This window comes from Mustela erminea, chromosome 12 (genome assembly GCF_009829155.1).
Source record: "Mustela erminea isolate mMusErm1 chromosome 12, mMusErm1.Pri, whole genome shotgun sequence".
Classification (NCBI taxonomy): Eukaryota; Metazoa; Chordata; class Mammalia; order Carnivora; family Mustelidae; genus Mustela; species Mustela erminea.
In genome coordinates, this window is record NC_045625.1 from 52,414,086 (window position 1) to 52,428,969 (window position 14,884).

The 14,884-nt window shown below is 38.0% G+C and overlaps 1 protein-coding gene across 6 annotated transcripts in view; it reads right to left on the minus strand.

The window, feature by feature from the left end:
• The window catches only part of CCDC171 (coiled-coil domain containing 171), a 306,243-nt gene that overhangs the window by 64,135 nt on the left and 227,224 nt on the right, over positions 1–14,884 (minus strand). For 4 of the 6 annotated variants that reach the window (XM_032307226.1, XM_032307225.1, XM_032307227.1 and 1 more), the window contains one exon: positions 10,395–10,526. In XM_032307226.1, the coding sequence (XP_032163117.1) occupies positions 10,395–10,526 (132 nt within the window). Of the gene's footprint in view, positions 1–2,318; positions 2,489–10,394; positions 10,527–14,884 lie in introns of those variants that run through there. The other 2 variants (XM_032307230.1, XM_032307228.1) reach the window with 2 other exon arrangements.

Genomic DNA, 14,884 nt, shown 5'->3' on the forward strand with positions numbered 1-14,884 from the left:
AACAAAAGTGATCTATATATACACATGTGTATAAAATTTGATGTGCCAGAGAGCGATTTTTCAAAAGATTTCTAGCTTGTATTGTTAGTTTATATATAAATTTCTTTTTTAAACTGTCACTTAGCAAATCTAAAGATTTAAGATTTATGTTTAAGTAATTATTCAGATTGCTATGAATCTATAATCAGTGAAATGTGATGGACATGACCATCTTGTACAGTAAGTGTTTTAAGTGCAATCTAAGTGGACATTCGTGTTCATATTAATAAACTGGTAACTTCTGTATTAACAAATTCTTTCACTAAGGTTTTACCTGTGATCATTTGTCTTTTAGTCATGGATGTTAACGTTCAAGATCTGCTGACCACAAAGACATAATAAGGAAAATATCCGTAATAGACCCTGAATTTACCTTTTATCAGTCATTGTTTTATCTGCAGCTTAATGCTAACAAGTAATCACCTAACCTCTTAATTTGCAGTAATTATAAATTTGGTAAGAACATGAGAAACGCAAAACTTTCAAACAATTCCTTTTCACTTGATGAAGAATTGTAACATCTCTCAACTCACACATAGTGTCTTGATAATAATAATCATGACTGGGGGGCCTGGGTGGCTCAGTCAGTCAAGCGTCTGACTCTTGATTTCATCTCAGAGTAGTGAGATAGAGACTCATGTTGGGCTCCGTACTGGGAATGGAGACTGCTTCAGATTCTCTCTCTCCCTCTTCCTCTACCCCTCTCCACTGCCCCCCACCACCGCTCCCTGCTCATGAGCGTACATGTTTTTTCTCTCTAAAAAAACTAATAATGATAATAATAGCAATATTAATGCCTGCTATCTTTTGGCAGCTTTGCATAAGACACTGTGCTAATAAATACCTCATAAAGATTATTTTTTCCTATTTTGTCCTATGATATAACTTAATACATGTACAAAGTTACACATATACATGTTTTCATTTCATCATAATTTCCTTCTAAATTTTAGAAAGATTGAAAACATGGAGTTTCTTCTTTTAGACTTTAAATTTTGTGGGCAAATCATTCCATCAGGTAACAGTCGACCAAAGATCAAAGGCCCGATGGCCATCTTAAGCCTCATTGGCAAATATAGAACATGTGCCTCTTTTAAATATGTCACAGATTCCGTTTAGGCCTCAGTGTCAGTTTGCGAAGCCCCCACCCCACAAGCAGAACCCCCTTCATAGACTTGTTTTCTAGGTCCTCCTTTTCTTTTTTTTTCAAAAGTAGGCTCCACACCCAGCATGGAGCCCAACGTGGGACTTGAACTCACAACCCTGAGATCAAGACCTGAGCTGAGATCGAGAGTCAGATGCTCACCCGACGGGGCTACTCAGGCGCCACTGTGTCCTCCTTCCGATCTTCATGAAGTTGCACCAAGTCAGGTTCACATTAGCTAATATGAACTATAAACCATACTCTAAATAAAACAGTGCCCTGTAACAGGGAAGTGGTATCATCTACTCCCCAGAGAAAAGGGGAAAGTGTGAGTTAAAGAGCCCTCACTCAGAAAAGGAGTGAAAATGTCAGCATTTCATGTTTTCCTCATTGGGTTACTTCTTAAGTTAGTCTGCCGCCTGAAAGTTAGGCCTCTTTTTAGCCTGTATGTTGAGACTTGTGGCCATTTGGGGGAATGGGGGGAGGATGGAAGCTACATCTGCTATTACTAGAAGGTTCTGAAACCAACAAAAAGCATTTAAAAGCTTCAAAATTACTCACCCTACATTTCATTGGTTACTTAAATTACAGCATTTATGCAACCTCAAATAAAACATTTTTTACACTGTGATTCTGATTAACTCCAAGTTTAAATAAGTGGGGAGAGGAAGATTTACCATAATTTGAAAAGATTTAGGATCACTTTCAGTTCTTTTTCAATTCAACACCCTCCCCCATTTCTTTTCTCTCTCTCTCTCTCTCACACACACATACACACACTTCAAAGTAATAACAGTCTGTTTAATAAAACTTAAGGCATCTGTGGAATTATTACCAGAAATTACTTTTGTACCTAGTTTTAGACTGAATGATTCACTGCATTTCCCTTAATCCTTAAGTTGCATATTCATTGCTGTATTTTCCTCTAAGTGCCGTCATTTAAATTGTCATGTAAAATAGGGCAAATCAGGGTCAGTTTATATAAGCGGCATCAATCTGAAGAACTTCATCAGTCTTTATTTCGAGGCATTATGCAAAGAAAACTGACATTAAGAGAGCCTCGACTGACAGCAAATGAAATCAATCAGCAAATCACTAAGCCATAATAAACTCACTCAATTTGTAGATAACCCTTCCTTTTCCAGGTCTTCACCTAGTCAGTCCATCAAACACTGTTTTTTGTCCAAGTAGCTAAAATGAAGAGCAGTTCTGTGGCAGTACTTGAAAGTTCAAGTGCTCACAGGCTTCGGTCTCTCAATAATAAGTAGTAAGAGGCATTATCTAGTGAGGTTATACTTAAATAGGCTGCAAAAATGAGAAAAGAAAGATAGAGGAAGGGTCAGGTTTGGGATTCAGTCTTTGCCTCTTAACATTAATGACAAAGAAATTATGTTCATATCACTTTGCAGCTTTTCTGCCTTGAGCTAACGTTGTAGCTCAACGTTGTAGCCAAAAAAAAAAAAAAAAAAAAAAAACTCTGTACTTTCATGTTTGGTGGTTCTGTTTGTTTTTGACTAAATGTGTCTGAAACATTTCACACGCAGGAAAATACTGTCACCATTTCAGAGATGGGATTCGAAGCCCCTCTTTAAAAAAAAAATGGTGTTAATAAACGCCACAGAGTTCAAAAAAATATGAAAACACTAGTAATTCCTTAATTACTTTGTATAATAATTATTCAAATAGGAGTACATTCAAAGTGCTCACCATGGCTTTCTACTGAAATGCGAGGGAACACTAAAATTGTGAACACTGTGCTCGGTTACTAGAGTGAACGCTGCATTGAACAAATCTTCGGACAAAAACCTCCAAGAGCTGAAACGCTAAAACATTCCTGGATGTACCTAAGTCCCTCGTCCTGCCCCCGGGCCCGTCCGCAGTTCAGTCCGTCACACGCGATACTAACAGCATTTTACAGCGGAAAAAGCCCCGCGCATGCGCGTCATGCCATCTGCGCTCCCCACCACCCTCCGAGCGAAGAGCGTCTGCGCAGGAAGGGGGGCTCCACGCGGAACGTACAGTCCGGGCTTCAATCCCGGCGTCCTGACTCTCCGCATAGGCTTTCTCCAACAGGACGCTGCTCGCCTCTTTCCACGCAAACAGAATTTTTTCTCTCTTCCAAAGAGAGAAAGTAATTCCCATTACTTCCCGTTAAGTAATTCCCATTCTGATCAACATGCTGTTTCCAACAAACTCAAGGACGGACAGAAACTGCGGGCTCATGGTTGCCAGCTTCCCTATGATCTGATTGCCTTGCTTGTTTTTAGAAGGACAAAAATCTCCACCAGAAGTTGAAACCTAAGCAAGCGCACACCTGATCAAGGAACATTATAGGCCAAATATTCAAAGGAAAACAGTTTTGTAAATATCTATTAGTGCAGTTTAATCTTCACACTTCTTTCAAGGACGTCCTGTGACCTTCTGGACTGCCCCAGGACGCAGCGGGGCCGGTGTCATCACCTCTGTGTCACAGGAGAGAAGCTGACGCACCCGAAGAGCTGAGGGCCGAGAGCTCACAGAAAATAGTGATTCTAGCCTGGAATGCCAGGAGCACTTCCAGCCTATTCGTCCTTCACAAGAAAGGACAACAGTGCATTCCTTGCAAAAAACACATCGGATAAAATAATGACAATTCCAGCTACCTGTGCAATTTGTATCTATGGGGGAAGGGCTCCATCTGTCCAATGGCCAGCTCTATTACTTTCCAATAAAGCTGCCTCTTCTGACTTCTGGCATACTGACTCCCCTATGATTTTATCTCTTCCTAATTATTCTTCCTTAGAATAAACAAGGGAAGAAATGATTAAAAACAAAACTGGAAAAAAGACTTCATGAATCCTGCTGAGTTTGTAAAGAATCAGATTTTACTTAGCATCAGTTCAGATCACTGATACCAGATCAGGCCCAGAAGGACTAATTCATGAATATTTTCAGCTGAGTTAAGGAGTAAGGAGTTACAAGATTCCTCAGTATGAGATTCTCTGTAGCAGAAGCTTTATACAGATGCATTTCCTTGTCCTCATCTGTCATCCCATCATTTTCAAAAGGCAAAGGCAATGATAAAAGTCCCAACAATGACCAAAAAATTTCCGGGGTTTCAGACTACCACCAACCCCCCCCCCCAAAAAAAAAAAAAAAAATCCATGATGGAAGATGTAAAATGTCTCATCTGCTAAATATTTTAAAAAGAAGTTTCTATAACTCCTAGCTTTTGGGGGGAGAGTGGGAAGGGAGGCAGAGGAGAGGGGGAGAGCTTGTTCTCAAGCAGACTCCCCACTGAGGCCAAGGCCTGATATGGGGCTCGATCCCACAACCCCGAGATCATGACCTGAGTGGAAATCAAGTTGGATGCTTAACCATCTAAGCTACCCAGGCACCCCTATAACTCCTTTTATAGACATTTATTTTAGAAATCTTAGCTATTAGTGCCCAAGACTGTGTTTTAACAATAACAGTTTAAAAAAAATACCTATTTTTAGAATACATCTTTAAAAACAAAGTATAAAGACAAAGAAAAGAATGGTAGTGGATATCACCTGGTAAAATATATGGACCAAAAAAACAAACAAAGCATACCTCGAATCTGCCCTAGAATTCTGATTGATGCGTTCCCCTCCCCCATGCAACTACCACCCTTACGGCCCCCAAAGCTAAGTGCAGATCAAAGATGCAGAAGAGGGAAGCAAGGAGGAAGGGAGAGGGGGGGTCAGAAGACAAGTGATGATAGCAAACTGCTCTAATAATGATGGACATACTACTACATTTTCCTGGTCATCAAGAATGAAAATCTTAGAAGATACAGATCGAGGACCTCCAGGCTTAATTCACAATGACTACAACCAATATTTAAATCCAATTACTTAATTATTTAATAATTGTTATCCCAATTTGTAACACAGCCTTAAAAAATGAGTCCTCTGTACACATGAACATCTTAACATTCTATTTTTTCTCACTTAGCATTGCTTACAGTTCTACCAGGAGATTTTGAAGAAATTTAATGTCTACTGGCACATTATTCAAACTTCAGAGTAAAATTCTAATTTTTTTTTTTTTTTGAGAGAGGGGAAGAGGAAGAGTCATAAGCAGGCTCCAAGCCCAAGGCAGAGCCTGATGCAAGGCTTGATCTCACAACCCTGAGATCATGACGTCAGCTGAAATCAAGAGTTGGATGCTTAACTGACTGAGCCACCCTGGCACCACTAGAATTCTAAACTTTTCCGTAGCAAATAACAAAAATGTTATTCTGACAACTCACCTCAGACAATATTCTTACAACTACCTCAGAAAATGCCATTTACTCTCCCGATACTGGTATCAACAGAAAAAGCAGACACTAATTTTTACATTCATCTGCAAGTTAGGCCTCAAACCTAGGTCATTCAAAGGTTTCATTGGCACAATTTATATTCTGTGGAACTATGGACTACAGCCCTCAAGCAGACAGGTGAGAAGGAAGGTGGCACTTTTCATCATAATGCATTTATTCTCAGATGAACTCTATGATTTTTCCAGTTAACTGTCTTTCCCTAACAAACAGCTCTTCTCTTCTCTGGACAGTACCTTCTAACCTTTGAAGAAGGTAGCATTTCAACATTCTATTTGATCCCACAACCTAAAGTCTAAAATCATTTTATGTTTTTTAACTTAAAAGATGTTTTGATTTGAATTTAAAGAGAGTCGCACAAACTCTCGTAGATACAACAACTTTAGATAAACCTCCAAACCTTTTTGATACCTTATTACTAAAATGATCCCACTTACCAAAAAAGGTCAGATTTCTAATAACCTCCAACATTCAAAGCAGCATTATGCACCCAGAAATAAATGAAAAACAGTATCTGCGAAACAAACAGCAGTCACACAATATGCCCCCTCTACCTCCCCATGGAGACTCTTGGGCTGAACTCTGTAAATTAAGAACCGACTAAGAATGGCCATCTGAAAGGGAAGATCTAAATTGTAAGAAGGTAACACTTCCCCTTAGTAATGGAAAATAAATACCCATACTTTAAGGAGGAAACTAAAGGACTAAGAGAAGTCAGTCACTTCGGGTAACCTGGAAGTCTTTTCCAGGGAAAAGTGGGGAATGTGTATCAAAGCCTGAGAAGGGGCATAACCTTAGATACAACCGTTCCACTTATTTTTTATCCAAAAAAGAAATCATGCCACAGTGAACAAAACAGCAAGGAGTTCCTGTCCATGGACAGCTAACAGACACCGAGTGTTTACAACGTCCTGTCACTTGGAGAACTTTAGATGTGTTGACTCATTGAATCATCCCAGTGACACGATGATTTGCAGACTTCCGTGATCTCCGTGTCACAGATGAAGAGGTTGAAGTACACAATGTAAGTAACTTGCCCAGTTAGGCTTCTTCTGGATTTCTGTTCTCTCCACTATGTCCTCACCAAAGAAACTGTATTCTACAGACATCCCCTACCTTTGCCCCTCTTGACCATCTTAAAGCGTGCACACAACACACACACACACACACACACAAATCATGGTTTACAAAAGACAGAAAGGCAAGATTAAAGGCTTGAATGGACCCTATTCACTGGATAGGTAATCTTTAGCAATTTACTGAATCTCAATAAACTTTAGCTCCTTCCTTTATAAAATAGATAAAATCAGAGCACTTATTCATATGGCTGTTGTGGGGATGACGGGAGATAGTAAATGTATAGTGCTTAGTGAAGTAACTGGTACAGGAAAAGTTCTCAGCACATATTAACTCTTGATACTGCTCTTTGTTGTTTGTTATTGAATGGGGGTAGAGATGCAAACATTTATCACATACCTGCTAATAACTGCCGGATATTAAATGCATCGCATAGCCTTCTCATTGGGGGAAAAACAACTCGAAGTATAAGATAACAAGTAACAGGTACTACCTTTATAAAATGTGGGCTGAATATTTTTTGCAAAAAAGTTCTCCGCGTTCACGTTGTACTGGACTTTTCAGCTAAAGCTAACTTGTCTAATCTAGGTGTTTTAATTTTTTTCTAGTAAACTAATAAGCGATATTTGGGAGATACAAGCACAGGTAGTAATAGTTCCAGACCAGCCAAAGGAGCTTAGACAAAGGGTTTCATTGGAGACATGGCCTCACGGGAACATAAAGTAACATGAAGAAGTAAATAGGGAACTAATGTGGCTCTTCATCAAAATTATTTAAAGCTTTGGAAGAAACAGTAAACAAGGAAGAGTGAAAGAACCAAATGGAAAGATACAGAGAAAAACATCCTAAATAACCATTCCTCAAAATACACACATACACACACCCTTAAAAGTAATGAAAACAAGCTTCTGTTGCGAACTTCATCTTGACAAGGGCCCCATTACGCGTGCAGTCCTAACAGCCCTCTCTTCCTGCTAGGCACTATGTTCTCTATTTTACATGCATTGCCTCGTTCAGTCCTCCTCCAAGCCCAAGAAATTGGTAAGACTATGCTTTTCCGAGAGAACTGAAGCTAAAAACTAGCAGAGCTCAGAGACTACATTTTTCTGAACTGGGTTTTCTGCTGTAGGAGTGCACCAGTCACATGGGCTTCCAGGTCTGGAGAGAAAGGGTGATTCTCTTCGCCCCTTCACGCATGCTCATGGTTTTTCCTCCATCCAGCGGTAGACCTGTAACCAAGCTTCCCATGCTGGGAAAGACGGACAGTGGCAGCTCCCATGGCTCCAGATGATGGTGGCCTGGGTTGGCCAAATGGTCATCCCCTGCCATGTCCCACACAGCGACCCTCTCCTCAACATAATCAAAGGACATGTGCTCTCTAAACAGTCCACTTAGGCGCACAGACTATAAAGTGAAACAAATACTGAATTCCTAAATACGGAGTCCCACTGAGCATAACTATACATATTTATAGATTGCAAAAAGGGGGAAAGTAGTGTGCCCTAACATTAGCCTGTCACATGGAAACAAAATTTTTTACCTGTGAATTTGTCCACAACACAGCATAAACCATGACTGGCATCTTACACAGAGACATAATGTGCATTTTGCAGATGGAAGGAAAATCCCACTATACATCTCAAAGGCTGTATGCTACCATTTAACACAGTATCTAGATTGTCTTCTAGTATCAGATTTTCCCGGTTCAGGCTGTGCAGTCAAACACAGCTCTGCTTGAATTCAGCTCTGGGCCCTGGCACTTACTTGCCGTTGATCTGAGGAGCGGTCCCTGTTGTAGTTGCTGTTTTTCAGTTATAAAATGGAAACGATGCCATCTGTCATGTGACATATAACACCATTTCGGACAGGTCCATTGTGAAAGTTAAACATGACGTATATAAAAAACTAAGCACGATACAACCTCCATAGTAAATGCTCACTGAAATGGCAGCTATTCTTATTAAAATTAAGGTCATTGACACTACAGAGCCTTTCTTCTCTGAGTACTCCAAAGCCTATCACCAATTCTGTGCGAGCGTCTGTGTGTCTGTCTGCGTCTGTGTGTCTGTGTAAAAAAATATATTATGATCCAAATCATGTGTTCTTCTCTGCATGCAATACTAAAGTACAATATGGACAACTAACCTGCAGTGTACATCACAACATGTCAGTGCAAAATGTGCCCAAGTGTTTAGGTATTAGAGATGCACAGAAGTATTTTTATTAGAACTTGGAAAGACAGCAGTTTGAAATAGGCGTCTCTCCATTTCCTTCTTCCTATTCACTGACATCAGGACCAAAGAGAGCTCGTGCTTTGCCGCCAAAATATGGCATTCTGAGGATCAGTCTCTTTCCAAATCACCCAAATCCATGGTTTGGGGAAGTCTTTATTTGTGAATTATGACGAGTACTAAGCCCTCTGAGATTCTGAATCAAGATAACCAAGTAAAGGATTATTTTACAGTCACTAGAAAAATCTCAGATTGCATTGTATTTGTGGTTACAATGAATTCATAAATAATGGTAATCAAATTTAAAATGTACATCTTAATCTTGTGCTAAATAACAGTACAGTATTCTAGCCTGTAACTGAAAATAAAAATATTTTATGCTGAGTTTTACATCACATATTTATTTTAAATACATTAGTGGATAATCTAATGAGAGAAATGAGTATTCTTTCTTTGTAAAACATTAATTTGGGTACTAATAACAAATTAAATTAGGGTATGGAGCAAGTAGAAAAAAATTAACATAGCCCCACTTGCACTGACATTAATTTTGTACAAAATTAAAATTTCACGGGGTCATAAACTAAAGAATGATGAAGTTTACTTTAAACCTCAAAATGTGAAACAGAAACTGAGTTTTAGGAGATATTTCTCTTTTAGATACACTGAAAAATCTGGACTGCTATTGAATCAGAACAAGCTCTTTTGAAATATCAGGCTTCCTACAGCTTACATGATGTTGATAGGTTTCTCTAATAAAGGCATTAGGCATTAAAAGGTGAATAAAGCACATATCGAATTTTGTTTTGTCCAATTAAAAAACTGTCTTAACCCTAAGGGAAAAAAAAATGCTCACAATAACCCAGTAGGAGCCTTGATTACAAAGAATCTGCAGCATCTGAAAATGAGTATATTTTTGAAAAGATTTTCTTTATTAAGTTTATCTTAAAGTTACTTGGGGTTTCACAATTTGGTACTTGGGAGTTTTATAAATGAAATAACCCAGTTTGCACATATCACACTGTCTGTTAAAACTAAAAATTAAGGGTAAATAAATGCTCTTCAATGCCAAGGACAGTTTGGTTCCACAGTTGCTTACATTACATTGCCACATAAGAAATGTTGGCTCTACTCTGGAATTAACATTGAAAATTTTCAAATATCTCTCCTGATAATTTTACTGAAAGTGATTTATTTTAAAACAATAAGAGCTACAAATTGAGACGAGCTTAGAGAGATAACAGCCTAGTGTCTTATTGTCCTCTGCTGACAGGAAAGCATGTTCTTTACATACTGTACTTAGCTGTAAAACACGTATTTTTCCTTGGTAAAAAAAAAATAATAATAACTTTTCTGGATTATTTAATAGGCTATTTCGAGACTGTGAGAGGAAAAAAAAAAAAAAAGAAAAACAATTATTTGAGAAATAGTGTTCCACGGTGGAAGAAAAATTAAGAGAAATTATTTGCATCTCCTTTGGGTTATTCACAATACTTGGAGGCTTTCATTCTCTCCAGTTAGTGCAATTTATTTTTCCACACGTCTCAGGAGCAAACAATGTTATTTAGACTCTAACCTGGCACGCTACCACCTCTGGCCCGCCCTTGAGCCCCTCCATCGCAAAGGTCTCCAGGTGCAGTCTGGGTAGCTGCAGGGTGAAGTCATTCCTGCTTGCCGCAGTCCGTGACAGCGAGATCTGATCTCTGACCTAAAGGGAAAAAAACAGCATCAATGGTAATTCCCCTTCAGACACATTAACTGGGATGAACTGGGTCCCCTTGAGCCCACTGAGTGGACTTGCATTGATCGCTGGACCTGAAATCCATGAATAAATTTAGGACTAATTGATTTTTCGTTGCAAATAAATCTCTAATTCAGAGTGCTGGGGGAGAATGTTAAGAAGAAAAAGCATCCTCCTGCTTGAAATGAGGGAGGGAAGAAGAGTCACTGGAGCTCTTCTGATCAAGAGGTTTTGAATTATTTTTTCACTGTTCCACCCTCAAAAGAAAAAAAGAAAGAAGGGAAAAAAAATACCCACAAAAATCAAAAACAAACAGCGATCTCCTAATTACTGTCACTTTCTTAATAACATGTTTCATTTAACTGGTATTAACTGATATATTAGACAAGATAGTTATTAGGTGCTAGTCTTTGAAAAGAAAACTTCAATAATATGTACCCTGGAATAAAAACAAACAGACTCAACACAGAAGGAGACTTAAAAATATACCAAGCAGAGGTTTATTTGCCCATTTCCTTCTGACTAAACTTGAGTCTTAACGATTAAATGCATATAAACCAACTCAGTCACGCAACTTCTAAATAAGATAACGAATAAAAGCAGTGGTATTTGTACTATATTTTAAGTATTCATAAAGGTAACAATACAAACATATCACAGATACGGGAGAAATACCAATTCTCTAGCCAGTATAGGGATCACAGGCAGTTGATATTACACTGCCACCTTCTGGACAAAAGAGAAACTACACCCCATATACTACACGTAGATAAAAAGAAAAATGCTCAGAAACAGATCTGTTTTCATTTTTAATTTCCAAACTTAGTAAGAGCTTTAAGATTTTCACAGCCTAGTTTTCCTAAGATCGGTGAGCTTTCGTTTTTAATTATATAGTTTAACGATAGTAGATTTCATATGTAGGTATATTTTCTAACTTTCCTTATGCCTGACTGTTTTAAAAATGTATCTCTTTGCTACTATATATTGGATAAATATTATGCAACCAGCTTAAAGCCACAGGGTCAAAAGTGTTTTTGCTGAAGTAGTAACCGTCAAGAATGGAAGAACTATAAAAAATAGCACTAATTGCTCAAACATATTTGTCTATATCCCCACTTTTCCCTGAGCAACTTCAAATGTAACTTGGCAACAATATAAGATAGGAAACCTCTCCTTCGCTTTTCTATTCGACTTGGGAAGCTTCCAAAACCTGTTTGAATTATTTCTCATTTTATGAATGAACTATCACACTGCATACAGTTTCCTTAAACCAGCAAACACACACAAACATTTGATGCCATCTTTAATTGCTCATGCTAATCTATGCTTATAAAAATCTTTATACTCCCAAGTTGAACAGAAGTAGCTCTGTCAATAAGTGAATGTCAAATGTATGCTATAAAACATACACTGTAATGCAATTTTTATAATGGTGTGAGTACTGTATGCACACCGGAGTCCCAATTCAGAACGTTTCTTTATCTCTAACAAACATTCTCCAGAGTCCTCAGTCAGGATGAGAATGCTTTTAACTTACTTAACATAACAAAATAAATCATATTTTACAAATACATTTGCTTTAGGTTTTATATTTTATACGTATGGATACCTTCTCCTGCTTTTTGTGGTCACCAATGCACACTCAGATAAAAGAAAACATTAATGTGGATTAAGGTACTGAGAATTTATCAACATCAAACCACTAGTGTTTTTGCCTTCTACCCTTCTGAACCATAGTCAATAGATCTAAATATTTTACTGCACCCTGGCCAATTCATTGTTTGATGTTTAAAAACTCACCCAGAATCAAAGAAAATTTATTAAATTTGAGCCCCCAAATGAGATACTATTAGCTTTGAAAGTCAAGTTTAACTGCGATATTGATGATTCTCTTTTTTCTGTGACAAAATTCACTAGGGAAATCCTGGAAGTCAAAGTACAAAAGCAGATTGCTAATATGGGCAAAGGGGGAGGGAGGACCATAAGCAATGGAGGCATAATCCACAACACAGCTCCAGCTCTGGAGGTCCTTGAACCCGGTGATTATCAGGCACCAAACTTCAACTGTGAAGCTTGACATACAGGAACAGTAAGCCACATTTTATAGTCTCTAAATAAACTCACTGAACAACAGGAAGCTGGGGCATTTGGTTAAACCTGGGACTTCTTATCAAATTAACATTCTCACTACAACATTATTTAATTTGCCAGATTAAAGTGTTCTTTATATTAAATAGAGGGGAAAAACTCAAAATCCAGTTATTTTGCTAAACCGAATAATGGGCATCATAATTACAACTTTATTTTAATATGCATGTGTTAATACTTTCATTTAATTGTAAAGGTGTTGAGACTGGGGGCAGTGCCATCAAGAGAGAGTGCTACATAACACACATAATATCACAAATATTTCTACTACATTTTAAGAGTTGATTTAAGAGTAAATTAAGCCAGAACTTTGAGAGAAGGCATCCAAAATGTTCTCCAAATATTTCTAGAAGTTTTCTCTCACCCTTAAAAAAGGATCAGTTAGGAATGTTTTTATCGTCAGGGGTACAGGGAGTGAAAACAGCACATTGAGAGAAGACAAAACAGTGACAGAGGACAAGTAAAATTACAACCAGCAGCAAAGAAGCAGGAAGGGAAGGTGACAGGGAACAGGAAAACACGAAGGGTGAAAGATGAGTCTGTTCAGAAGAGCGCAGAAAGCAAGCCTGAATTTCAGAGGGTGAACAGGATAAACCGGAAAGAGATTCAACCCAGAACAGTAAGAACTGCGTGCAATTTGTTTGAGAACAGGCAGCCTGAGAACAAAGTAACCAAAATCAGAACAGAGGTAAGTGAGATTTCCTCGGGAAACACTGTCCATTGGATAGAAAATGATTCCTTTCAAATGCAAGAATCTAAAATAAACTTCCTTACTGTCAAAAGAATTCTGAAGTAACAATATTAAAATAATAAAATCACTTTTTTCCCTAACAGGAGAAGTAGGCTCACCTTTGAAAATACAGATTTTAGTGTGTGCACTAAGAAAGATGAAAGCCACCATTGTCACCTGTCTGTACATTAAACGACAATTTCAAATTTCGAACTAAAATTATGATTTCAAAAGTCAGTCTTTAATTCTGTTATAGCACATCATTATTCATCCTTCAATTATGATTCGATACCCATTTCACTGTATTTATAGCTATGAATGATAACATGTATATAATAATGTTTTTCTATTTCAAAATGGGTAACAGTCCATACTTAACCTATAACGAATTTTTTCATACAATTTCACAATATAAATCTCATTTGCCAAATTGCATACATTTTTACAACATTCTATATAGCTGTTCAATTTCATAATATTTGGACAAAGAATAAAGAAAACATACCTCCATGACTATACTCTGAAATTTTGATGTTTAGGAAAGTAGCTTGCTTTCTCCCTTCCCTATTACATACTTACAGAAAGCACATATTTCTAACAGATATGCCATAAGACACAAAAGTAACAAGAGGTGGAGAGAGAAAAATAAATGAAACTTTCTAAGAAGTCAAAACACGGTATGAAATATCTATTTATTTTATCCTCACACTCGAGTTCCAGACTGTAGTGATTCAGAAGACCTGTGTTCCTATTCCTCTGCTTGGCCTCTACTCACAAGCCTCCAATCTGTTCTCTAATTTTCTGTACTCCCACCATAACACAAAAAAAGCTATTCCTGGTGGACAGATCAACTCTGAGATTACATTAGTCATTTTTGGAAAAACTGTTCAACTCTCAAAACATGAACCTGCGTGTCATATCACACACAGCTATAAATCCCTTCACACCTAATGTTCCAAATGAAAAGACACACACACACACACACACAAAATGTGGCCCTAGCTATGTTTTTACCACCAGGACACTAAGGAAGAAGTAGTAGGGTTGTAGATAGAAATTCAGGTATGCTTACTACATAAAAAGATACACATAGTGCCTGAATCTTAAATCTGGGGAAAGTAAGTGATAATTAGTATTTCACATCATACCCTTGAGCTGGCTAAAATTTTACTTACTCCAATCTAGTATGGCATCCATTGCTTCAAAATAAACATTCTGACCACAGTCAGTGTCATCAAGAAGAGATCATGGTCTACATGATCCTGTGACCTCCTTTCTTACCACCCTGTGTTCATGTTCTACTTTGTTTCCACTTCCCTACCTTCCTCTGTCCCACGCCCTTCTCTGCCCTTCCTTCCACCTCCACTGATTCCTTACGGCTTTCCCTTCTCTCTTTGTCTTCCTACACTAGTGCAGACTACACACTATTTTTCAACCTCTGCACTAG